Source organism: Gobio gobio (assembly GCF_949357685.1).
Source record: "Gobio gobio genome assembly, chromosome: 8".
In the NCBI taxonomy this organism is placed as follows: Eukaryota; Metazoa; Chordata; class Actinopteri; order Cypriniformes; family Gobionidae; genus Gobio; species Gobio gobio.
In genome coordinates this window covers 27,193,521-27,221,497 of record NC_137114.1, presented here as the reverse complement: position 1 = coordinate 27,221,497, position 27,977 = coordinate 27,193,521, and the positions used below count along the sequence as shown (strand labels likewise).

Genomic DNA, 27,977 nt, shown 5'->3' with positions numbered 1-27,977 from the left:
TAATTGGCTGCTTTTTTCTGCAGAGAACAGATCTCTGTTGATGTGTGTCTAATCTTTTTTATCGATCATGTTAGTAAATGTTAGATATGTTGGTAAAGTGTGAGAGACCTGGCGAGCCATAGGTTCCCAACCGCTGCTCTAGCCGTTCGCGGATCTCCATGGTAACTCACTGTTGGAATTGTGACGGTTTAACCTTGATGGCTGTGGGCGCGGTGCTGAACCAGAGAACGCAGCGATTAATGCATTATGACGTCTGATAATTCCATTTAGCCTGTATTTGCCAGGAGACGAACAATAATTGAAGTCTAATAACAATATTTCGTGCTGAAGGAGACGGAGCTGAGCTCCAGCAGGGTGTGTTGTGGACCTGAGGAGGCGGAGCTGCGCTCCTGTGCGCTCCGGCCCAATTTAACCTCTGCGTATAACAGTGAAAACATGGACTGTTGGAATATTCCGTCAATTCCAGGGAAGCGTTGGGTCATAAATTATGGAACATTTTGTCTATGGTTGGGAAAGAGTTAACCAGAGGCATAAAGAAAAATGGCTTGGAAAATTGGAGAGAAAATCTTACCACATGGGTTTCCTTCCACATCGTCTAGGAGGTTGGCAGTGGAGTTGGCTGTGCCCAATCTGAGAAAGTGCAGTCAAAGTAAACAGTCAACACTAAATTTACTCAACTTAACTGAACCAAAGTTAAAGTTCAAAGTTACTTTGCCAAGAACCATAAATAACATGGATGGGGAATTCACTGAACACAAAACAGGGCAGCCACTGAGTTTACAGCATCATAACTCAGTCTATATCTCTAAATATATTCCTCTAGCTTAATTTCTATTTCATGCTTGCTCTAAAAATATTCTGATTTCACATAATTTTATTTTTTACACTCCTACTGTATTGATTTAAGTCCCCCTGTAGTCAATAATGACCACCAAAATGACATTTAGATTTTTCCCTGTGAAAATAAATTTCTTCATGCCTTATTTTAAGGCTACACTGGAAATAATGGTTTAATTCAGCCATATATGTTTGACCCAGAAAATGATTCAGAAGAAGAAGTGGTGAATTATACAGGGTCATCTACAAATTGATGTATCAGAATGGTAATACGTTTTATGTATTGCTCTCTACAAAGTCAGACACATAACAGTGATTAATATGATTAACCTTTTGCTTGACTGTTATCAAACAGCATGTGTTGCTAATGTTACACAAACCATGTTCAAATTCGCCATCTCAGTCTGCCTTCTAGAAATCTGCATCCTTAGAAACGCTTTGAACATCATATAACGTCAGTGGAGAAAGGCATATAGATCATCATAACATCATAATATACATCATATACATTATTCGCCCACTATATTGCTAAATGTACCCGATTTTTCATATCAATAGAAAAATATACTGAGATAACCTGGCTTCTATTGAGACTCCACTGCTTCGCAGCATAGTTAATGATATGCCCTGCGTTGACGGGATTGGTTACGATGGCATTTGTGATGTAGGAAACAACTGTGATTTCAAACCACGTTTTGTTTTTCCACTGCAGTTTTAAGGAGAAAATACTCAGCAATGGTGTTGTTTGACTGATGAATTTGCACATGGTTTGTCTTAAAGCATATTAAAAACACCACATGGGCATATAAACAACATTAAAAACCAGATTTTCACCACAGGGGGTATTTAAACTAATGTGGTTCTGGCACACTAATGTGGTTCCAATGCACTTTGAAGGATACGAATGATGCCGCAGCAACGTTCTTCTTTTAGACTTCCTCCGCTTCGTCTTCTCCGAGAACCCTCTGGCAATTTCAAACAGCTTCTTTCTGGTTGCTGCAGATGAAAATGCAAAATGTTACAATGCACGCAACGTCCTATAAAGTACATTTTTTTAACAAACAATTATTTTCAGATGAACTGGGGTGTTTCAGGCACGACCCTTACATTTCCCCATGTGCTTTAGCTTGTCTCTGAACAGAGCGTCATCTGAGACTGCTGTGCAGGCCTCAACAGACCCGGAAGCATAGTGATCACCTGTGTTTCGGAAAAAAAAGTAAAGTATCTTGATGTCTACAACAAAAATGTTGCAAAATGGGTTAAATTTTTTATGTTACACTTTCTACCCTTTAATGTGAGTAATTGTAATTACTTGTAATTGAGTGTTGAGAATTTCGGGGGTTTTGAAAAGAGAAAATTAAGACCCTTCAAGCTAAATCAGGCCATAAGAATGTTCGTTCGAAACAGCTTGCTAAAGCGATCTTCGAAGCGAAAAGCCCGCTCTGGCTGGAAAACAACTCAAACTACCATTGGAACGAGGCGATAACATAATAGGTCGGTGTGGTCTGTGGCTCCACCTTCTTCGTTGTGGAAATCATCTTCAGTTAATTTCTTCTGTTCAGTCTGTCGAGTCGACTTTGTGACTTTCTACTTTTGTTTAGGGAGAGGAAATGGCTAATAAGTCAATAAGTTCTCCTCTGCCGCCATCTACTGGCTATAGTGGCAATTTCATGTCATTTTTTAAATAAACATGTCTGTTTGTCACGGACTCGGAGTGTTAGTTTACCTACATCTTTCAATTTTTTGTTTTGCAAATCATCACATTAAAAATAACATTAAAATTGGATACTATTTAGAGCTTCGAAAAGCGCTTGAATTTCACTCTCAAAAGGTTGTACGAATCCTGAGATGAATAAAAAACATTTGACTATTTCTGCAACAATATCATGGTTCCAGTTAGTGTCACTACATTAAATGTTGAATGTTGTTGATTTGTGGACTGAAAATCTTTCTAAAACTTCATTCACGGCCCAATGTTTCTCCTGATTTTCCACCTCAGCACTGTTTGATCTGATATTTGTGGTTTACAATGCTCCTCACTATATCTCACTGCAATATTAATGCAGCAGCAAATGTAATTTTTTTTTAAATTCTATTATTTGTCCGAGCTGAAAAACGAATATTAAACAAAGCTCGAATGTATAGTGCACTTCCACTTTTGTATTGTTCGCCGTTTGATGTTTCTCATATGCAACAGAAATGTCAGCTCTTATTAGCTGGGTGGTGGAACCAGTGTGATTTCTAAAGTGAAAAGCTAACAGTGGCTAACAGTATACTGCTGCAAATGTATTTCAAACTTTTTTTTACCCCTGAGTGAAGAACGTAGACCTTCGCTGTGAGCATATCAGGGAGTGTATGCATATGCGCATAGACACAGTGTGACGTACATGCTTAAACACAGGCAAACATGCACAACCACAGTTCAGGTGAATGATATCTACCTGTGGAGTTCTCCATGCTAGCTGATGAATGACTGGATTTGGATTTCTTTGACTCGTATTTTAATCGATCTAAAACATAGAAGGCAGGTGTTATGGAAGTATTTGACATTTTGCATTCAACAAGGATATGAAATCATCCAACGAGGACCATTCATAGGTTCAAGGCATATCAAATAATCTGTGTGGAAAAGCACGAAATGTGTACGACAAAGCATAACAAAATCTTTGCGTCGAGTAATAGACTTTGCAAATGGCCTTGGAGAGAAACCAAAACCGTCAACGTTCACAGCTGGGCTGAGTAAATTAGCACAAGAATTCACTCTTTAGGATTTGTGTAGGTGGAACTGTGAAAGGAAGGGAAGTGGAGTATGTCAGAATCTGCTCATTGTCCCATTTAGTGCGTGGGCGAGCGTCTTCCTACCTCTTTCCAATGCAATGAGGAACTCTCGGTTCCTCTGCAGCTCCTTCATGAACTCCTCGTTCTGCAGGAAGAGAGCGATACGCTCATCCTCCAAATATTGCTTCAGTTTGCATTCTTGCTCTGAAGCTCCACCTGTTCCTGTGGCAGCTGCCACAGTGGGGGCCTTTTGGGGTACTGAGGAGGAGGAAGAGGGCTTGGAGACGCTACTCTGAGAGCTCTGCGGAATATTAAAGGGTAAGGAACATGTAAGAAAATCAGACTCGCTTTCATGAAAAATCCAAAAGTTCGAAAAAAGGAAAAAAGAACTGGCAAAATTTAGTAAAGGGTTGTTTTAGTGCACTTCTCTATAGTTTGAATTTTGTAAAATAAACATTTCAGAAAACATTTAAGAGAATTGTTCAAATTTTAATTCCAGTTCCCTAATGGAATTAATAACAGTTTCATCCCATACACGCATTTAAAAATATTTATTAACACTTTATTTTAGCGTCCTTGTTACATGTATTTACTACAGCAATATATAGCATTATAGCATTTTATTTTATTATTACACACATTTAAATAATTTTATATTAATAACAATTTCAACCTCAAATCCAAAGAAAAATTATTTAGCATATAGTAAATGAAGCCTCTTTTTCCAACTTCCGATTTTTTTTGCATTGTTTCACTTATCATAAACACAGTTTCCAACATTTGCATTACCATATTTCAGATTTTCATCAGTCTTACTACTATAATAAAAGTAATTTTATATAATTTTTGATGAAGAAATACTATATAAATTAAAAAACTATTTTCGTATGGTAATGTCAGTGAGAATTTAATTTAATAACATGAGAATGTCATGCTGCCATAGTGAATGTCAACTGCTTTATGTTTGAATGTTCATCATATGCAGGAAGACTGTAAAAGTACAATGGATCAACAACACCATTATAGTTAATCTAGCTATTCCAAGAGCATGATATGGCAGAAGTGCTTAAAAGCAACCGCATAATGACCCCTCTGCTGCACTTCTGTATTGCATTAGCATGATTTAATGACCAAACCTCTAAAAACTCTAAAGATGTTTCTGAGCTATTAATGAGCTATTAAATATTTTTTTTAATATTGCTGAATAGCAAAAGAGCTGGAGTAAAATCAAAAGGCCAAAAATTAAAGTTTTTGACATCAAGCCCAGAGGGCACTTGATAAAAAAAAAACCTGCTTGGAATCAGAGTTTGTGCTAATAACTGATAATGTAGACAGTGTTTTAACCCTTAAACAGTGTTAAAGTCATTGTGATACTCTAGTTCAGTCTAAGATACAAGATACATTTGAATGTTTTTGATAGTTTCTAACTAAAGAGCTGTTCACACCAAGAAGGATAGCTATAAAGAACAATAACTATATTAGCATCCACACCAGCAGATGATATTGTTCTGTTTATTCTAAACGTGCGCTACAATTTTGTCATCTGCTGCTTTAAATGCTCAAGCTCTTTAAAGCAAGATGGATTCTGATGTTTTTATCGTTAAAGGGGGGGTGAAATGCTGTTTCATGCATACTGAGTTTTTTACACTGTTAAAGACTTGTATTCTCATGCTAAACATAGACAAATTTTCTGAATAAAAGTTGGACGTTTGATGGAGTATTTCTGTGCTAAAAATACTCCTTCCGGTTTCTCATAAGTTTCAGAAAATGTTTTTCGAGTATGGGCCAAAGTGACGTCAAAAAGGGCGGAATGTCCTTGTACGGCCCGTACGGGCTCTTCTCCCGGAAGGGCGCGTGCACGCGACTAGTGCTCGGCTTTAGGGAAGTCATCAGCTGCGCGCTGCAGTCACAGGACTTCACAAAATCAACAATGTCACCAAAGAAGTTTGTTTTTGGTTGTCAGGGCAAGACAACCCTGCACAGCTTCTCAAAGAACCCTGCATTAATGGGACAGTGGATAGAGTTTGTTTTTCTCCAGATTTGTAGCTCGTCTAGTGCTGAAAGATGGAGCAGTCCCAGCGATTAAGGTTCACGGTCGTGTGTTGGAAGCAGGCGGTGAGTAAAACTGCTTCAAATGTCTTTTTGTTGTTAGCTATCGACTCGTTCATTCAAATGCGCTACTATTCCATTGTTTTTCTATGTAAACACGCACTAGTCTGACGTGCAAAACTGTTCCGCTTGCTACTGCTAACATTAAATCGTATACAATAGTCCATAAAGAAAATCATGTCCTCATAAACCACGAGTAAACACACAAAAATGTTGTAAAACTCGCACATGACAAGCCGCTAAGCAAGTATATAAGTAACAGTTACAGTAAGTTACATACCATTGAGACGTCCTGCTGTAGTCGTTGCTGCTTCTCCTGTTCAATTTCAGCCTCTAGATCTGATTTTGGATCATATATGTATGGCTAAATCTGATTGATCTCCATGGTCCACGTTTTTTTTTCCACGTTTAAGGATGTCACAGCTTTCAGGCACTCTCAACGCAATAGCTGCGTGCGCTCATGATTCTTTAGCTCCGCCCACACGACAAGCCTCAAGCCGCTCGGTTTTTACAGCGTTTCTGTCTTTTATAAATATAATAAAACTAAAGACTTTTCAGAGATATGAAGGATGCAATACTACTCTATAGGCACTCAAGATTGACATGAGATTGACATGAGATTGACTGAAACTGAGTGTTTCACCCCCCCCCCCCCCTTTAATCAACAGGAAAATATATAATTTCTCTGTGCTGTTATCATTATAGTTGTGGTGTGAACTCTGCTATTCTGTTATATTCTGAACGATTATATGAACTTTATCTTTATTGTTATCGTTATTGTCCTTAGTGTTGATAAAAATACAATAATATTGTGAAATATTATTAAAAAGTAAAATAACTATTTTCTATATTTTCAAATCCTATTATTCTAAATTATAAAATGAAATTTATTCCTGTGATGCAAAGCTGAATTTTCAGCAACATTACTCAAGTCTTCAGTGTCACATGATCCTTCAGAAATCATTCTAATATGCTAATTTGATATTAAAGAAACATTTCTTATTATTATGAATGTTGAAAAAGGTTGTGCTGCTCAATATATTTATGGAAATCATAATAGAAAAATGTCAGTATTCTCTGATGAATATAAAGATGCAGCATTTATTTTGACATTTATGGTAACTTTTGAATTTAATGCATCCTTGCTGAATAAAAGTGTCAATATCTTATTGACCCCAAACTTTGAAACATTACTGCATCACATGATAAATGCTCACCTGTATACTGTCCAATTGTTGGGGCAGGATTCGCAAGAAGTCATCAGGCAGATTGCCAAGTAACGGTGGGTTCCAGTTTTTGTAACCTTGAACTTGCCCGTGTCCAGGGAGAGGCTGGGCCTCAAATCTGAAAGATAACAGAGCCCAATGTAACTGACACTTGTTTCAATGGCTACTCTCATCAGACTTATGATTCAATTATAGCCCCTGCAATGTGTCTGACCCATTTGTGAATTAATGAGTATTACATCTGTGAAGAAATAGAATTACATGCATCTTGGCTATTAAACCACAAACAAAAGGATCAACAGGAATTGCACTATGGTTTATGAACACCAGGGGGCATCAATTTAAAGAACCGTGACTAAAATGAACAAGGACCTGTGATGACCCCATTTCCAAGACGCATGTTTCAGTAATTCTTTTAAAACTGCTCTCAAAAAGGTTTATAACCTGGGTGGAGGAACAGGAGGAGCATCAGGGTATTTCCTGTCATATATGTGCATGTCATATGTTGGCGGTGAGTAGACAGGGGGCGGCTCTTCATCCGAGCTGTCTGGCTCGAGGGTCCGCTCAAGAATCTGATAAAAAGCACAAGGGAAAACAAATGCAATTTGCAGCAACAAAAAACTTTTATTGAGAAAAAAAAAAAAAAAATTATATATTATATTATATTATATATATATATATATATATATATATATATATATATATATATATATATATATATATATATATATATATATTTAATATAAGTCAGCTATTCATTTAAAACCTGTAGCCTAATTGTAGAAGGAAAATAAAAAAATATGGGTGATTAGGTACCAAGTTGATAATTAAATACAACTTGACTAGTCTTTACTTGAACAAGCCATTGCTTTAGTTAAATTAGTTAATATTTAATTTTAAATAAAAAAATTGAAATTAAAATAAAATTTAAAAAAGTTAACTTCTGGTATCATGACAATCCTAAATGGTAGTTAAGGATCTAATTTGTACCCAATGTAATGAATAGCCTACTTTTATTTTGTATCTCAGATCAATGTGCTGTACTGCATATGCTGTTTGTATGAAAATCACAGCAAATAGAATATTAAATTCAGCACATATAGATACAGTTTAAACAAATCCATCTGTTGATACTAAAATAAAAAAAAATAAAAAAAAGTAGTGTTTTTACTTGAAAGCAGCAAGCCATTTTTAAATTGAATTGGTCATTATTTAAATTAAATATCATCAATACATTTTATAATAAATACATTAAATACAAACATAAATTATAAATTCAATTAAATATTTAGGCTATAATTAGGCTATATAGTAGAATGGTATTGGTGTCGATCAGTGATAATCGGTCAGTGTTTGCTATGGTTTTCATACAAACAGCATTTGCAGTAAAGTACATGCACATCCTGTTCCAACAAATCCCCATCTAAACAGAAGATTATAAATAATGCAAGAGAAAAAAATATACCAGTGGGGAATGTCCTTAAAAGCAACTACACACAGAATCGTAGCAGAGCGTATAAACAAAATGCACTGCAGTTTATGCTTCACTTAGGATCGAATCGAAGTCTAATGGTAGAGGATCTCCACTGGGCCATGAAGCAGACGGAGAGACAGACAGATATACCGTAATGTGTCTCAGATCTGTCTCCAGGCCAAGCCAGTACTGACACACTTTCTTATCAGAGCAGTCAGGTATAAGATCATTGTGGGTAAGACCCGTATTGATTATTACACCCTGCTTAAAACAAGCACAAGCTTGGACAGCTTTTAATTTATTAAAATGTCACCTTTCAGCGTGAAAGATACTCGGGACAGTTCACAAAATTGTCACTTGTAGACCTACCTGAAAAACTAAAAGCACTGATCATTTCAAATGTATTTATTTGTGGATTTGTTCTTACTTTATTACTGACTGTTTACTTGTCTTTAACAATGTTTGACTTCTGTGAATTTTGGAGTCATAACCCTATTTACACGAGACAATTTTATTTTATTTATTACTTTTTTGTGGTGTAGTCAGTAAAAATGTAACCCACTAGCCTGACCAGGCCTGCATTTAATCCTTAGCGTTGAGCCCTGCTTTTGTCTTCCACTGAAGAAGTGCAATCCTATGGGCAATATAGGTTCTTTCAAAGACACTGACCTCTGGTGGTATGCTGTCATCTGAATCCGAACTGTCATCTGAGCCTTGCCCGTCGATGCTCATCTGCAGGAGCTGGTCGATGGTGGCGTCCACAGCCCCATTGTTGGAGCGTAGGACGCACTCGATCACCTCATAGTCCATGGTAGGGAACATGGTTTTAAAGTCCTCCATGGCCTGGTTGAACTCCAGCCGTCGAACTTGCCGGTTGGGCCTGGAGTTGTTGAGCTCGCCTGCTGCCGAGCCTCCGCCACCCCTAGACCCCCCATTGCTGTTGCTGCGTCGGAAAAGGCTGGTCATCCTACAGGATCCCCGTTTTCTTTGCCCGACCACGACCAATGACGCCACGTAGGAAACGATGGCGCCCACTTCAGCCCGATGTCCCCCACAAATATCTCTGTCTGTCTCACTTGTTTTTTGGTTTCTGGAACTATTCAAGTTCACTTTTCATCATACCAAAAACAATCTAGTCCGCTGGAGTGAGAGAAATCCTTTCTTTCGCTTCTTCTGCTTATTAAGCTGCATCCAACACGACAGTACGGAGTCCCTGGCACAAAGGAAGTAGACGGTCTGATCTTGAGCGTTTTAGCTGTGTGTCCAACTGTGTGATCTCCCCATTAGTTCTGCTCAAACTAAAAACAAATACAGAGACATGCAGTTAACAAGACATGGTTTGAAAAGATACAGTTCATTATAAAAACCTTTGACTGCCAAACATCAACCAGTTAATGGCCTGAACTTGTGCTTCTCATTGGCTTGCTCTGGAGACTAACCGCCCTGTATTTAGTCCACACACGTTGCTACACAGCCATCTATCCCTGATAGACGGATATAATGACATCCGCAGATATAATGACACTGGCAGATATAAACAGACGAAAGAGGAAGAAGTAAAAAAAACTAAGCAAGTGAGAAGTTTGGATGACAGAAAGGGTATCCAAATACTTCATATGGAAATTGTTAAATTCAACATTAAGAAGCATTTTTGTGCTAGACTGGTGGGGCCAAAAGTTGATTTGTACTTGCCCAACCATGCCAACATTTTCACAGGCACCACAAATATCATTTTTAATTTTTAGAATCATTACTCCAGTCTTCAGTCTCACATGATCCTTCAGAAATCCTTCTAATATGATATTTTGGAAACATTTCTTCTTATTATCAATGTTGAAAATAGCTGTGCAGCTTAATATTTTTCTGAAAATCGTGGTACTTTTTCTTTTTTGATAAACAGAACAGCAAGTATTTGAAATTTACAATGTAAAAGTATTTACTGTCACTTTTGATTAATTTAATGCATCCTCGGTGAATAAAACTATTAATTTCTTTCAAATTAATATAAAATTCTTAATATATATATATATATATATATATATATATATATATATATATATATATATATATATATATATATATATATATATATATATATATATATATATATATATATATATATATATATATATATATATATATCTTAGTAACCTTAAACTTTTGAATGGTAGTATTATTCCAGGAATACATTATTGCAGTTTCAACAACAAAATATTCATGTTAGCCACCTAGATACTGTAACTTTATTTATTATTATTATTTACTGTCACTTTTGATTAATTTAATGCATCCTCGGTGAATAAAACTATTAATTTCTTTCAAATTAATATAAAATTCTTAATATATATATATATATATATATATATATATATATATATATATATATATATATATATATATATATATATATATATATATATATATATATATATATATATATATATATATATATATATATATATATATATATATATATATATATATATATATATATCTTAGTAACCTTAAACTTTTGAATGGTAGTATTATTCCAGGAATACATTATTGCAGTTTCAACAACAAAATATTCATGTTAGCCACCTAGATACTGTAACTTTATTTATTATTATTATTATTTATTATATATTATTTAAAATATAAGAATTTAAGTATATTTTATATACATAATTAAAAAATGCATACAATTATATAATATTTAAATACATTATTAAATGTACAAATGTATACGTGTCTAATTTTATAATCTTAAAACATTGTTTATTTCCAGGTTTAAACATCTATTTCCAGTATGTTCTCTTTAGGACCTATATCAATCAGATTTTGCTGTTTGCCACTAGTACTATTATTGTCAAGTTTAAAACATAATTTTAGAAGCAAGTGTATTCATTTACCTTCAGACTACTTAAAGCAAATCCTAAACACTCCTAGCCCCAGTCCTCTCGACATCTAGTGGTCCAAAGTTTTCCAAATACCAGCTTTCAAGAATGCTAAAAATGCACAAGTCTGCAGAGCATAGCTACAACATTGCAGTGATGTTCTGGGATCTCATATGCCTTGCTCATTAGTTGCCCCATTTCCACCCTCCCTTTCTCTCTCCTCTCAGTGCAGGGCAGAGAAATCCCTGCTTCGGTGAAACAATACACACAGCCGAGCCCGAGCCAAGCCCACATGGCACTGCCAGGACCCAGCACCCCTCACCAGCCTCTCGTTGGCATGGAGACATTTTGTGATGTAAACAGGATGCTTCGCCGTGCACTAACATGAAAGCGTATGCACGCCTGCAGGGATGCCCGCGAGAGAGCAGGGAGCACGGTTTAGTGATCGAGGAAAAATTCCTCTCGTGGCCAATTTCAGTGGCTTGTGTGAAAAGGTATTGTTTTAGTTCCCTACTGAACTAAGCGCCTGTTTTGCATCTACTTACTCATTCGGCTTAGACTCTGCGATGCCTTGACAACGCACAACAATAAAGGTCACAGAAACAAGAGTGTTTTTTTAAGAGTATGACCTACTTGGCAAGTTGTAATGCCAACTTAGAAAAATAAGCCGAGGAGAACTATGACTTCTGGAAAATCCTCGGCCCATAGGATAATTAATTAACAGGTTTTTTTTATAGTGCTTTCAAAGCGGTGCTGTATTAATATATTCCTCAAACATGCTTACATGCAAACAATGTTCCTTGAGCATCAAATCAGCATATTAGAACGATTTCCGAAGGAGCATGTGACAATGAAGACTGGAGTAACAGCTTTGCCATCACAGGAATACATTTTTATATAGAGTCAAACCAAAAATGATTAGACACCAGATATAATGGTGACACTATAGTTAATTTGTAAATGAGGATAGCAAAATAAAATAAACTGTGACATATTATACCCCAAAATTCTTCATACAGTGGACTACCAGTAAAATTGATACACATTTGGGACCAAAATTATTCAGACACTTTGACCTGACCATGTTTTGCTTAAGTGTTTTTTCTTTAATTGCTAATGTGACTTTTTACTAGCCTAGAAATCTAGACGCACCCTAGAGGCATCAAATGTAATTTGCAGCCAGGGTCGTCTAGCAACTCTCCGTTGGCGTGCGAGCTGGAAAAACCAAACTCTGGTCAGGCCAATCACATCGTGTATAGAGTTGGTGGGCGGGCTTAACATAATGACGCCAGAGTTGCGGCGGTTCTGCGTGCTACTCGTAAACAAAGAAGCTGGCGAACAGCGGTCTTTCGAATCGGCTTTGGCCGTGACTCTGGAAGACTTGGAGTTAAGCTTTTCTTTGAGAAAAGACCGTCACTGAAGTCATTCTTAAGAAAGGAAGATGCGTTTGGAGTTTTGCCGACCGGATACGGCGAAAGTTGAATCTATCAACTAGCTCCGCTTCACCTTCTTCGCTGCTCTGGTTGGTTGTAGCGCTATCCTATTGCGTGCAGAGGGAATTTGAAAGACAACCGTTTATCCCGCCCCTCGGATTGAGCCCTGCCAATGGTGAGTTCCCAGACCCAACATCTTGATATGGGTCTGGCTTGTCAGGCTAACCTTTTACACCACAGACTGAACAAAATTAAGCATTCCATGTTAATTGGCTGAGCTAAATTGGTATTGTCTAATTGTGTACTTAAATTTAACAGCTGATTGGTTGATTGTAATCTATAACATACCTTTCTATCAAAGTTATCTGGCATTATCAAGATTAATTTGTTCTGAAAGAGTTTAACTCTGAGTTCTTGTCATATTTTATTACCATTTTTGAAACTATAGCGAATAAACTGAGATCATGTGAGAAAATGTTAAAGATGTCTGAATTACAGATTTATATTAATAGTAAAATTCCATCAAATCTTAAAAAAAAAAAGTTAAATGTGGGTGAGCATAAGAGAACTCTTTCAAAACATAAATCCGACCTCAAAACTTTTGAACTGTAGTTTACATATTTAGCTATAAATAACGAGTTTTCACTGCAATTACAATAATTAAACAGTATTATTAATAAAAAAAACATTTGATTTCAGTTAAATTTCATGGTCTATAAAACACAGCTTGGTCACTAGGCCTGCAAAGTGATCCTCCTCGGAACCAAAACTATATTTAGGTTGTCTGTTGGAATATTTCAGTATGGAATTCTTTCTGCATTACATCAACTCTCATCAGGGATTCCTGGAGACAGGAAATTGGGAACAGGATGCTCCATAACAAAGCCTTTAGAAGTACCAGAGTACCACTTGTAGCATGTTTAGTGCAAAGACTATATTCGATAACATAAAATGAATGTTAAAAAAGTATCAAAGATCTAGTAAACTACTGTTCAAAATGTAGGGCTGCAAATCTCTGGAGTTTGATGCAAACGAGGTACAAAGAGCTGTAGTCAATATATAGATGAGCTTATAATCAGCTGAAATTCTAAACATCCCACTTTCCACTTACCCTTCCTGCTTGAGACTCTCACTTCCTGTTGTGAAGTACCCGTCTGACCCATCACTAACACCCGATATCAACGAGCTTTGAACTGAACAAAGCAGAGATGACTTGCAGTGCACATATAATGTGTGCGCTCAGAGTTGGCAAGGACTGCACAGAGAAAAGGCCATGCATTCCACTGAGCTATTTTTCACATGACTATGATCTGTATCCGAGAACCTTCTATATTTACTAATGGGAGCCAGAGCTCGATTTTACTCCTCCAGAAAAACCAGCTCACTGTCTCCACTGCCAATGTCATGACAAAAAATTTCAGAGCAGATGTAAACCAGTCATGCTAAATGTGCTTCATAAATCTGTTCTGTTACCTGCTTAGAAATTGTGTCTAGTGGGATGTTTTACAAACAAGCAAAGGTTATGGAACTTTGGGTAGTTTGTCTTTTTACTAGGCAATAAGTAACTACAAAAAGTAATAATTCTAGGAAAGTCCTTCGACCACAATCCTCTACATGCTTTAAACACTTTTAAAAATGAATTTATAACCAAAAAAAATAAAAAATCAAAGAACGTCTCTTTTTGGAGAGACAACATATACTTACATGTGTATCACTTTTAGCAGTGGTTTATGAAACGTCAACGGGTTTCCTTTAAAATGACACCAAAATTGTGTATTTAGACCACTGTAAGTCGGTATGGGAAGCTTTTCAATTTGGGTGGGCCAAATCTAGGCGGAAATCTCAAAATTGGTCCCAGAGCTTAAGGTTAAAAACGTAAAAAAAAAAAAAACCTGATTTAAAAATCTATGCAATATACATAATGCTACTTAATTTGGTATCTTCAGCAATATAGGCCTATTATTGAATATGTTGCAACAGAAGTCAACACCCAGCACCTAGTTGAACTGATCTGATAGATCAATGAAACGGGATCTGAAAAGAAATCTAATACAGATGCCCGTGACACAGGATAAGAAAACAACTGCCAGCCACAGCAGTCCTGAACTCTTGAACCAAGGATTTAGCAAACTCATCCAGGTTAGTCAATAACTCACATGGTGCACAGGCGGTTTCCAGATCCAACACATGATGTGAATTATGGGAAAAGAAACACATCATATCCTGTCTGCAAGCTGGCTGCAGTCCAGTGGACATCCAGATGCTGCAGTGCTTTAAAAACGCCATATAGAAAAGCCTGAACACCATTACCTGCTCTGAGGATACATGGATGTGAGATGCCCACTTTCACATGCATTATTCAACTCTGTTCAGTCTTATCGTTTAGACAAAGATGGATTAAAGTGGGCAGATCTTGATGGAGACACAAAACGAAAGAATGTTCAATACTTTTAACACCAAACAGTGCTTGCTAACACAAAGCATGCTTCTAGTTAAGAGGCATAATAACTGGCAGGCCTGAGTTTAGGAGTATTTTTAAGTGCTCAAGTGCACACACTCTGTGGACAGAATCTGCACAATTCAGAGGAATGGATTTACACATAGTATACACATCCAGGCTAATAGCAACAACAATAAAGATTGAACTTCACATATAAGTGCACTTACCAATAATATTACATAATGTCTCATTATAATGCCAATTTGACAGCAAAGCAATGAATTTCAGTTGAGATGCAAGCAAAAAAAAAAATGAAAAACTTACTGATATCAACAACAGTAAAAAAAAAAAAAAAAGGTACAATCATGCATGCCCTCACTACAATGGTTAAATCTAACTATGGTTTCTATAAAACTTTTTTTGGGAAACGGCCATTTCATAAATTAATTATAAATGAATTCCTAATGTCACTGGTAGCTGAAAATCCTCAAATTATCCAAAATAAACAAGCATGCAAGAGGCAGGGGATTTGTAGAGATTTGTGAATAACGGCCATTCCAATTCTGGGCAAATCTACGGAGCTTTCTGCAGATGCTGTTTGTGCCAGCAAATAAATTATCTTAGAATCAGGGTTATAGATGGTTGACCCATTAATAATTAAGTGAGAATCTTCAATAAAAAAACAAAACAATATTGTCACTTTGGATAAAAGCATCTGCTAAATGAATAAAATATCTAGGGCTGTAATCTCCCAGTCGATTAGTAGATTGTTAGTCGATATGTTCTGGAACTTCTGGCTCGACCAAAATTCTGATTGGTCGATTTTTTTGCCACGTTCATTTCTTCAGTTTTGCCGCGTTCATTTCATCAGGTGGAAAGCACTAATTGCTAATGGGGGTGTTTTCAGAGCAACAGGTTTCACAGGTAACAGTCTGTCTTCAGAAAACCCCCCTTGTTTTCATGTCTTTTGGATTAGCCCAACCCACTGGAGAAGAGAGACATATTGAAGTCATGATTGAAGTAGGCTACTTTGCTGTATTTTATTTATTTAATTGTGAGAGCATTTTCCTTGTCAGTCCTCTTCTACCATGTCAACAAAGACATCGGCAGTGTGGCAGCATTTTTTTAAAATAGAAAATGGGAAAAAAGTTGAATGCAAATTTTGCAAGCAACAGTTTGCATATCACAGCTCAACGACAAACATGTCATATCACCTAAAGACGGTAAGCTAACTTTTCTGCGTTAGTTTGCCCCGTCTGTTTTGAGTAGGCTATATGAACATATCAGAATTGCCATATTTCAATAGCTGTTTCCATCCACCTATTTTTATGCACATTTTGGGATATCGCATCAAAAAATGCTGAATGGAAATGCCAAGATACGCATAAATTCTAAAAATGTGCATTAAAAACGTATGCGCTCGTTTGAGTCGGATACATTTTCTATCCGATATGAAAACATGCGCATAAACTACGATGGAAACGCATAGAATACATTCCTTGATGCTCATAAAGAAAATCATGTGACTTTTGCGATGTAACAGCATAACTGTACTAACCAGCGGAACAATCTTGTTTGCACAGCATCTGAAATGCTGTTTTGGTCTTTAAGAAGTCTGTTGTCAATGATGCTCGGTATATTTCCCTCCTAGAACTGTCTTACACGACTGCGTTCCCAAACAGCAGCATCTGCCTCTGAAAGCATGACAACAAGTTTGTTGAGACGCACAAGTTTCTCTGAGACGCAAATAATTTATTATAAACGAAAATTATTATATATGGTGGCTTCTCCTATGTTTCTTAGTGATTTTTTTAGCAGTAGTTTATCAGGAAGTGACGATTATGTTCTCTTCGACTCACTGGATGGAAATAGGGATGAAACGATTACCGGTTTCACGATAAACCACGATAAAATTTAGTGACGGTTAGTAATATCGTATAAAATTTTATTATCATTAAAACCGCGTGTGATTATCACGGTTGTGAAAACTCGCGGTAAATCTTGTCCAGTCAGCGTCAGTCTGGCGCACCGCTGTTTTCTGAATGAGGAGAAATGGCAGAAAGCAGTGACAGCACTCGGGGGATTGTTCTGCCTTCTAAAAGGACCAAATCTGAGGCGTGGTCATATTTTGGCTTTTACAAAAGTCCTGAGGGAAACTTAATCTAAGATGGTCACCCTGTCTGCAAACATGCCAGAAGAAAGTCGCTGTAATAGGGAAAACACTTCAAAACTACGAACGCAAGGCAAGTGGACTTTGACCTCAATACCAAACCTACGTCTGGGAAATAATAACGTGAAGCGAACGAACAAATTCAGACAAGACTAGGGTGACATTTAAGGGATAATAATCAGGGTTTGACATTAACAACCGCCATTTGCGGGTGTAACGTTATTTCGGCTGCACACTAGCCACTCTGGCTGTTGAACTTATTATAGTCTTCTCAAAAGCCATCTGTTATAATCGCGTTGCGCATTATAAGCACTTACACGTGCTTCTATTGAGTTTATGAATGCAATATCTCATAATCAGAGGCGTTCAGATTAGCGGAGTTTTGTTCAGAGCGTGCGCCGCTCTCACACGCTGAAATCTGCACTCAAAGCAGAGATAAACGTGCGATGCACGCAGGAGATTCACTGATCATACAGTGGTTGACTGTTTTTGTTCTATTTCAGCAGCGAAAATGGTTTAAAAAAAACACAGCAGAACCACAGCGCATCTGATATGACTGGCATAACGCAGGCGAATTTAGGGACCGTCAGTAAAGTTACATACAACATTGGTAACGTTATACACGTTTCAAACTTCAATAGCATTTGAAGAGAATGACAGTCATAAAAAGACTGTAAAGTGTTCATCTAGGTGTCAGGTATGATGCACACATTTTGATATTTAATAAAATAAACTGTCAAATCATATGGAAATATGGATATGCATTATTTCACTAGGATACTGTTTGGGCTCTAACACAAAATATGCAATGAAATTGTCCAGTTATGCTGTCTCACATGATCTGTTGAGGCAAAGCCACATGACTTTTTCATGTCTTCTTATCGGATACAACATTTATCCACCTCAATCGAGCGCATACATTTTGTATGCATTTTTTGAATTTATGCAATTTTTTTTACCCGAAATCCCACATTTTGCATAAAACTAAGTGAATGGAAACATTGCTAATGATAAGTCAAAAAAGTCAACCCACATAAGTGCACCATCGCCCTGCCACAGTGACTCCAGCCGCCCTGATTGTGGGCACCAAATTGGTTGCACTCAACTTGTTTTGACAGCTGATAAAGGCCAATTAAAGCCTGCAGGTTGTGTTTTCACAGGCCTTGTATAGGGCGTTATCAAGAAGCTTTTTTCCGAAATAGGTTTCACTTTACATTAATAACGGTAAATCTGACAGACCGCCAAATGCTGAGGCTGAAGGACTTCAAAGAAGCATAAAACGCAGGCGTGTGTGCTGTGATCAATATTTAACAAAGCTCTAATAATGTCAAAGGGCCTTTAATATAAGAGTGTGTGTAAGAGCAGCTTTGGTTTGAACCTGCTCAAAAAGTGCTGAAGACCGAAAAGCCATCTGAACAGACTACGTAAAACCACCAAACCACTTTTCAGATTGGAAACTATCGGTCAACATCAGCACAAGCTAAAAAAGATAACAAACAGGCCAGCAAACCAGGGGGGAAAAAAAGAAGTGAGAGAAACTCTTTTCACCAAGAGCAAAGAGAGGAAGGAAAAAAACATGGGCTTGTTGACAGAAGATCTTTTCTGAGCAGTGCGTGCCATGGTCAAAGAATGCTAAATCTGGATGCTCAAATATCAGGGCGTTACGTTCCTTCGACACAGCCTGGCTTCAAACTGTCAAACACAGATTAAAGACAACGCTTGCTCTGTCGGGTGCAAAATCAATCTGGCATAGACAGACAAAAGTTAAGTTGACAAATAGACAATGACAATAGTAGGTCTGGTGATTATATTCTGAATCAAAAAAGGCAAATGGAGCAGTCAGAAGCAAAAATATGGCTGTTCAGCAAGCAGATGAACAGAACGGACCCGCGGGGGGAGAAACTGGAAAGCCTCCATGAGTTTTCAAGTGAGCCAGTCAGCTCCAACACCTTGGCAAGAGCAAAACGAATTGCAAAACAGACCCTAAACGGAGGAACAATCAATTACGCCGTCTGTGATGTCTGGCTGCTTTTGCTCATATGTGTTTCTGAATGAAGGAAGTGTGAAGACTGCGAAAGTAGAATAATTAATGACTGAAAAAGAGTAACTCACTGCTATCTGCCATCTATCTGAATGCATCGCTGACTGGATGAATGCCACAAAGCCATTCATTGGCAAAATCACTTGAATAGAGACACAAAACAGTTTGGTTTGATTCATCACCGTTTCTGGAAGCAAACTCTAAAAGACCCGTATGTGAAGTTTATATCCACAGTATTTTTGTGGAAAAGCACTTTTATTTGTGACTCTAGGTCAGATGAATGAGCAGAAATCAGTCAGGCAGGCACTGAACCAAATAGCATGAGGGCTTGACAATCCCCTCCTCCTCTCCTTTCTTCCTCCTCTGACCTGGTTCCAAAGCCATAGCCAAAATGAGGGAACTGAAGTTTCTGAAACAGGAAGGAGGAAAGAAAAAGGCTGACTTGACTATGACACCCCCAGCATGTCTCCCGTCCCGCTGCTGGAGGATCTTCTTCAGCGTGTCACCCCCCAAGTGCATCTGTTGAGGCTCGCGCCATAAACCCAATAAAGATGATCTTAACAGACCTTTTTTTGGGCCATCTGCCACATAAGGAACAAAAGTCTGCCATTGTCCCCTGGGAGCCCAACACACAATACATTTGCTAAAGACAGTGTCTGAAAGCACATTAGCACCTTTTAGCCAAACTTCCAGTACCAACTCAAAAAAAGACATTAACTTATTGTAAATGCAGTGATATGGCAGGTGTATAAAAGTTCCATCTAAGATTTTGTCAGCACTAGGGCTGTGCGATATTGAAGAAAAATGCGATATGCAATATCCTTGTTAAATAATGCGATATGCGATACGATATTGCTTTAAGTGTGTAAAATAAATCTATTTAAATTATATATAAAAAAATATTTAAAAACTGAGAATGATACCATTTATGTGTTTCACATTCTTTCTGGGAAAAGAAAGCATCGCTACAACTTCTGAAAGTGACCAGCAGTGTTTTAGCAAAAATCTGTCACAAATCTGATAAAATAATTTTAACATCAATGTAAACAAACAAAAAAATGTAATGCCAATATTTAAATACCAAAAACTCTTTTCTTGTCTTGGTAATATATAGTTATATCAACCAAAAACTTAACATCAAGAACATCCAGGTAAACAAAGACACATGAACTAGGGGTGGAGGTGGACAATTATTTTTGTTATTTTAATTTATCTTTGTTATTAAAAATCAGAACTAAAAACGGTAGTCTTCACATGAATTAAGTATACACTGATACATAATAAAGCTACAAAGGTTATTCAGCCAAGAGCACTGAGTGATTTTCTCTTGTTCTTTTGTTGTTTGACAAGACAGTGGCAGGTTTACTGTATTAGCAGGTTTACTGTATTAGCAGGCTGTCACTTTAAGACCTAATGCACGGATCCTATTGACACGCATTCGGTTTCTTTCCCCAACTGATATTGTTCACTTAAAGTATAACCAACAGTATTTACATGAATACTCATCAACACAGCCATTTTGACATAACTTTGTGTGTATTAGACAGTTCGAGTGTGTAACAAGACACAAAAAAAAGAACGGCTTGTGCGCACGTTTCGGTGTGTGTGTCAGACAGCGCGAGACTGCACGGAGTTGTTTTTCACAAGTTATTGTGTTTAATAACTCTTTTTAACATCAAGCAAGTCACATAAGTAACAGTCGTGTGCCCAGTCTATTCTCTGCTATATGCATCGACCTAAAATGTACAATTTTCACAATGTTGAAGCAGCCTATTAAAATCATTCAGATAATGCGTGCCCTTGCGATATGCATATTGTGATAGGTACATCATGCGATATTCCGATATATTGTGCAGCCCTAGTCAGCAGCTTGGTGAGCATATGAGACTTCTTTCAAAAACATTACAACATTTTACAAGAACAATCCTCTTCTTAATTAAAGTTTTTTTTTTACCAATCCCAAACTTTTAAACGGTAGTGTATATAAGGGATAATTCACGGCCAGCTGAGCATTAAACAATTTTAATGCATGTTTTTATTGATGTTTGCAGCACAATATTTGACCAGAAGAGTAAAAATGGCGGTTATTTTCACCAGTCATGGCTCGTTAGATCTAGCAGTATGCGTATGCATCTGTGTGCTTCAATGAAAACATATTAATGAATTAATATAGAGCAGTGATTAAACTGATTTGGAAGTACCTGAGCTTTAAACGGTTTTATTGCACACCTTCCAGCCAATCAGAATTGAGTATTCAGACAGACCATGGTATAAATGAAAACAAATGTAAAAAAGTGTAAACAACACATTGCCATATGCACAATCAATATCTGCTAGTGTTAATTTAACACTGGGAATTTTGCAGTGTAATAATACTGGCACAAAGTAAGTTTAATTTATTTATTTTAATATGAACTAGAGATATGTTGCTTAAACAATGCTCGGAATGTGGCGCAGCGCGACACTGTTTGAGAGGGGTCCCTTTTCCCTGTTGCACTATAGTGAGGGCACAGCTGAGATCGCATTACAGCGAAGAATTCAAACAACACGCGGCACGCGCAAGAGAGCGTTTTTTGCGCGGAGCATCATTTTGTGGGTCCTTGCAAACCTGTATTAATTCTAGTGTGGAATTTTTCTACAATATCAACTCATCATGACAGTAAAATAGGGCATTCTAAGTCAATCTACTGCAGTATTTCCTCTCTCAATCAGTAGAAAATGTGCTTAACACCCGGTCATGCATGGGGTCATATAACGCGAAACCGGTATGATTTGGAAAAATATTGTGATTATACATTTTTGGTCATACCGCCCAGCACTACAGTATACAAACAAAAATATACTTTTCCTGGATGCAACATTTTCATAAAAAAACAAGTGAAAAAAAAGAAAAAAAAAAAGAACAAATAAACATTTCAAACAACAGCACAAATAAATGCAATAGAATAAAGAGAGATATGAAATAAACATGGCTATAAAGTTTTTCAGCTGGGTATGCAGTATATTCAGGTAAGAAATACTACAGAAATTAAAATAATCAAATGTAAAATAACACTGGATAGTTCTCATTGTAAAAATTAAATACAGATTAATGCTAATAAGTGAATACAGCCTCTTAATCGCTTAAGAGGTAATCATAATGCTGCTGTTATTTTAACATATATAATTGCTGCCGTTATAACGGCACATTTCAATTGTTTACATGCTTTTCTTTCTTTTTTTGAGCAGTGATGAAATATCTTGCTCTTGTAAATACTTGCCAGCATTTCAGTAATACAAGCCTAGATCTTTAAAATGCCTCCGAATAACAGCGAAGCACAACCGCACAGTGCTCTGCAGTGGCCAAAAAGGATATAAACAGTGAATTCTGAAGGGATATATTATTGAAAACTCAGAGATGTGGATTCAGTAGCACCACACGACCTTGGTGTTTGTCAAACAGTAAGTTAGGTAATTCGGCAGGAGATTTTTACACGGGTGGTGGGAGAAAAACACTGATATTCTGGATTAAGACGACAATAAAATCACTGACTAGCCCCTGTAAATGATGAAAACACCTTACGACCGCAGGACAAACAATTACCGTCCGAATAGGGCTAACAAACCCCGACTGGCCGCCCATTGGTCCCGTTCACTCACCGCAGCTGCATCTTCTATAATGCCCCAAGAGTGGGGCTTGAAGAGAGTGATGTCGCCTGCGTCTGCGCAGTGAGACCTGATGCAGCCCCTGAATGAGACACACAGAAATACTGCAAAATAATGATAAAAACGCGACTTTGTCTCGTCTCATTTTCGTCAACGAAAATGAAGAGACATTTTAGCATAGTTTTTATTTTGTGAACCACATTTAGTCTCGTTTTTATTCGTCATCGTCACATGACCAGCATTTACGTTGCGTCTCATCTCGTTTTCGTCACGTGATAAAGGTTCGTTGACGATGATATTTAGTCATACTTTTCGTTGACGAAAGCAACACTAGCTGCAGCTATCGATTATTTTAGTAATCAAGTATTCTACCAATTATTCCATCGATTAATCGGATAAGAAGTACTTTTTCTTTATTAAAGAGCAATACTAAATATACAAGAAATAATAAGACAGGTATATTAAAATGAACAACTAATTTGTTTCCTTTTTAGAATTTTTTTTTTATTGATGAAATTGCATACATTAATATCTGTGAAAACTAAACCAATTTAGTGCATTCAATTGCCATATATTATACTCAAAATACAAATATATAAATAAAAAAACTCAAATAAAAATCAATTTCAAATTAGTTTAAAAAGGTAAACATAGTACAACCTAAAATTAACCTACAACCTATAAATCAAAATAATAGTAATAATAATGCCTAAACATTGCATTTATGTTGTGCAACTTAACTTTCAAGTTTCAGCTTCAGTTTCAGCGGTCTTTGATCTGGAAATGAGCTGAAAACGAAAGTTAAAGAATGACACACATTCATTGCGTTTTACTGTGAAATGAGAGTTCCGCGTCTTTATTAAAATCAACACATTAACTATTTATTTCTCATCCGCCATTAGGCTACTTTACCCACCTGACCCGTGGATATAACCGCAATCCGCGCATACAAGTCCTTACACACTAAATTTATTTCTGCAACATGACCGTGTGTAGTTAAATGGACTACACGAAGCTTCGAGGCAAATACATTTTTGATTGATTTACTGACACACAGACAAAGAACACCTGAATATATGAATCATTACATTTCAGATTAGGCATTAACACAGTTACTTACATGTTGCATTACTGTCGAGCCCAGGCACTGCATAATATTTTGCAATCCTCAACGGCATGTTTATTGCTTGGTAGCTCGATCAAGTTTAAAATTTAAGTAACATGCGCGAATCGGTAGGCGGGGCTTAACAGGCAGTGATGAAGTAGGCGTTGATCTTCTTCTGCAGAGGCGGTGCTTCACCACACTCAGATGTCACAGGTCGACATATTCTGAGATCTCTCGTTTGCTGGGCCTGGTGTCAATAAAAGCTTTTTCAATTAACTTTTATATATCAGAGGCTGAATGAAAAGGTGATTTCTCAATTCATGACCCCTTTAAGGGTTTTAATAAACTTTTGTTTTTTTTAGAGTGCAGCCTTTTGTTGTATTTTTTGACTATAGATACATAGGTCTTGGCACCTAATTGGCTGGGAGAGCGCGGTAAGTGCTTTGATTGAATACGAACACTGAAAATAAAGATAACTTGCAGCGCAGAAAGTGAATCCGATGTTGTAACATTCGTCAGACTGATTCGAACTGGAAGTAACTCATATTTTAAAACTGTTAATTATAACAATTGGCACATTAGAGAAATTTGTTTGGAAATCAAGTCTACATTGGTCACGCTGTATGGTTTTGTTTTTGATTCAAACATGCTGCCTGAATCCACCAGCACAGAAACACAGAGAAGATCTTTTTAAATGTTCTTCGTCAGCTTTAATAACTACAAACACCAATAGAGTTTAAATATTATGCTTATTTATTGATATTTATATGTACAGTTCATCAAAACTAATCGGTTTATGATAACTGTTTGTATTATGCCTCCTTTTATAAAAAGACGCTTGGGAAGTTGGGAGTTTGTTGTCCTAAGGTCATACTTTAAAAATACAGAGGCTTAAACACATTAGACAGTGATGAGCTATTTTGGTACTAAACGCATTTAGGATTAAATCTCTCAGAATATATCCCAGGCATGCACTTCATTCTGCCTGCACTTCATTCCCAAAAACCTAACCAAATTATCTGACTGCAACTATTCTCATGCTCACACAAAACTAATTCATAAACTAACAAGCCTTTTAATGCATTTATGCAATTTGAGCGCTGACATCGCCAATAAGGAGGGGATCTGAAAGGGTCAACCTACATCCAGTTCCTTACCCCCGAGGTCCTGGTGGATCAAGCAACATTTAAAAGCTTTCAACGGGATAATGCCATACAATATGGGAGGTGTGTAAGTGGATACGATGTGTCCATCAACCACTACAACATCTTCAAGAAGGGCAAAAAACAGGGTCAGTGGCCGTATGGAAATCAAGACTCTCTTAAAGGGAGAGGAGTGGCACCAGATGTCCGACAGACAGACCTTCACCACCTCCTTCATCATTTATAACACTGCGAGGACCAGGAATATGGCTGCCAGACATCTAGATCTTTGAACTAAGCAGTGTGCTTCACAAGCCAAACACAGTTGTTTTAATGTGACGGCTTATTGTGAGTCTTAATGTGAGTTTTCTAATAAGGTTTGCATCCATGAAAAAGTACTTCAGAAAATAACAAAGAAAAGTTGATAGACTGGTTGATTAAAAAGCAAATTCCAACTGTGCAAAAAAATTATTTTTTTAGAATGCTATCCCTAGTACTACATGATGATAAAGGTCCCATGGCATGAAATTTTCATTTTATGAGGTTTTTCAACATTAATATGAGTTCCCCTAGCATGGATATTGTCCCCAAGTGTCTAGAAATTTCGATCGGTGTAAACTAAGTTCTGGCTGTCTCTGCCTTTGAGAAAATGACAGCCCAGAAGAGTTTATCTTGAATTTTCCTGTTATGACGTCATAACAGGAACGGTTACCTCCCTTTCCTCGCCCAGAGAATTTGGCACGCCTATGCGAGTGCCATATTTGTCCTCGAGAGATCATGGCTTGTGAACGAGTGAATGCTGGCAGTTTCTCAGTGTTTGGATGTACAAATGAAAACACGTTGAGTAACATTGTACTCATTTATAAAATAGTAAATATTAAAGTATTTTATAAAATGAGCAGCTAAAACTGGTTCCTTCGTGTAACGTTGTAAGTAATCTGTTAAAAGTGTCATGAGCAAAAACATGCCATTGAGATCTCCTGTTGCCTTCACTAAGCCTCTATGCTGGTTTACACACTTTAATTTTTTGTCAAAACAGGCATATGACGCCCAACTTTACGATATGAATGTGCAAATTATGCCCAGACCACATATTTCCGTAAATCGGTTCTTACGAAAAGCTTGTTTCAATGATGGTTCAAAAAAAGATTCAGCAGTTCATTATCATGTGACAAGCTACATGCATTCAACATTTCCAAGGAATATTGTTATTTATGATATTTTTTTATAATTAAAAACCATACAATTATTATTTCTTATTAAAAATAAATGGTTAGGGCTTGTAACGGCGTTTATTGTAAACGCATGTGTCCTTGTTCAGTTCATTTCAGCCATGATAAAAAAAATATATATATATGAAATATAAAATTTCTCTCTCTCTCTCTCTCTCTCTATATATATATATATAAAATAATATGTAAACGTTTACATAAAACACTGAGAAGAATTTACTAACATACCTCAAATTGTTTTAATAAAATAACATGCATTCCAATCTCCAAAAGAGTCAGTTTTCGCATTTTAATCCGAATTATTAGGAAGTAAACAAACAAAAACAATTTTTTTCTGTTCATAAGTTAGTTAAACAGAACTCGGACATATCGTCCAGAATAGTCGCTGACTCAAGAACCACTCGAACCGATTCCCTTCGATTAAAAAACGAATCGTTGAGACAGATTTACTAAAAGATTCGTTCATGACTCCGAATTCGCTATCGAACAATGCAGACCAACAAATTCCATTCGAACTCGACTACGATTCACAAACAGACTGTTTAATAAGTAGACAGCTTTTAAAACGCAACCAATCAGATTAATGACAGAAGGACACACCGCTTTTCAGATCCAAGATGTAGACTTCTCTGACTTTATTTTTTAACACGCACACAACAAAATCCCCCTTCATGCATATATATATATATATATATATATATATATATATATATATATATATATATATATATATACACACATACAATTGAAGTGTAAATAAGACATAGGGCCGCAGCAGTTCGCAACACTCTTCGACAACAGCTACCAAACAGCCCTACGTACTCTAAACAAAGACGTGTAAAACAACCATAAAACTACGACATAGCGAATTATCTGCGTAGTAACTAAATGCCTGTCATGTAATGGTAACATAAATGTGAAATCCGCAGCATAGAATGTTAACGCAAGCTAGTGTAAAAAACAAAGCTACTTACTCTAGATAAACAGAAGCAGACTGCCCCAGTGCACGTTCCCAATCCGTTTCGTTTTCCTCTTTTATCATACATATAAACACTATTTGCTCATTTTCGCTGTCTTTGAAAGACTATTCACATCGGCATGCATCATCTCCATCGACACCGATTCGGTATGGGTCGGTGTGTTCATGCCTCAGCGCCTGAAATCCCACAGAAAGGGAACTAGCAGTGTGTTGTTGTGTATGGGATGAATCAAAGAGATGGGAAAAAATCTGTCACAGCCAGAATCCGTGTGTGAGGGAACAAAGAGCCACACGGCCGCCCAGTGGAACGAGAGCGGAATTACACCCGCTGAGTCCAAAAAGCTGGGAAATGTTTGACAAAAAAAAATGAGTATGAATATAATTATGTATTTCTAAAGAAGAATATGAATAAATTAGAAATAACTAAGTTTACATTAAAAGTAATACAATTAAGTCATATGTATTTAATGTTTTAATTGCATGTACTTAT

The 27,977-nt window shown here is 36.9% G+C and overlaps 1 protein-coding gene across 5 annotated transcripts in view; it reads right to left on the bottom strand.

The window, feature by feature from the left end:
* The window catches only part of cuedc1b (CUE domain containing 1b), a gene marked incomplete at its 3' end in the record, with an annotated part of 31,309 nt that extends 3,585 nt beyond the window's left edge, over nt 1-27,724 (bottom strand). For 2 of the 5 annotated variants that reach the window (XM_079824598.1, XM_079824597.1), the window contains exons 1-9: nt 27,483-27,724; nt 9,094-9,722; nt 7,395-7,522; nt 6,942-7,068; nt 3,700-3,916; nt 3,279-3,347; nt 1,945-2,034; nt 1,740-1,833; nt 572-630 (exon numbers count right to left, since the gene is read on the bottom strand). In XM_079824598.1, the coding sequence (XP_079680724.1) occupies nt 572-630; nt 1,740-1,833; nt 1,945-2,034; nt 3,279-3,347; nt 3,700-3,916; nt 6,942-7,068; nt 7,395-7,522; nt 9,094-9,390 (1,081 nt within the window). In that variant the 5' untranslated portion in view covers nt 9,391-9,722; nt 27,483-27,724. Of the gene's footprint in view, nt 1-571; nt 631-1,217; nt 1,834-1,944; nt 2,035-3,278; nt 3,348-3,699; nt 3,917-6,941; nt 7,069-7,394; nt 7,523-9,093; nt 9,723-13,844; nt 14,202-27,482 lie in introns of those variants that run through there. The other 3 variants (XR_013817126.1, XR_013817125.1, XM_079824599.1) reach the window with 3 other exon arrangements.
* Between the last annotated feature and the right edge of the window lie 253 nt (nt 27,725-27,977).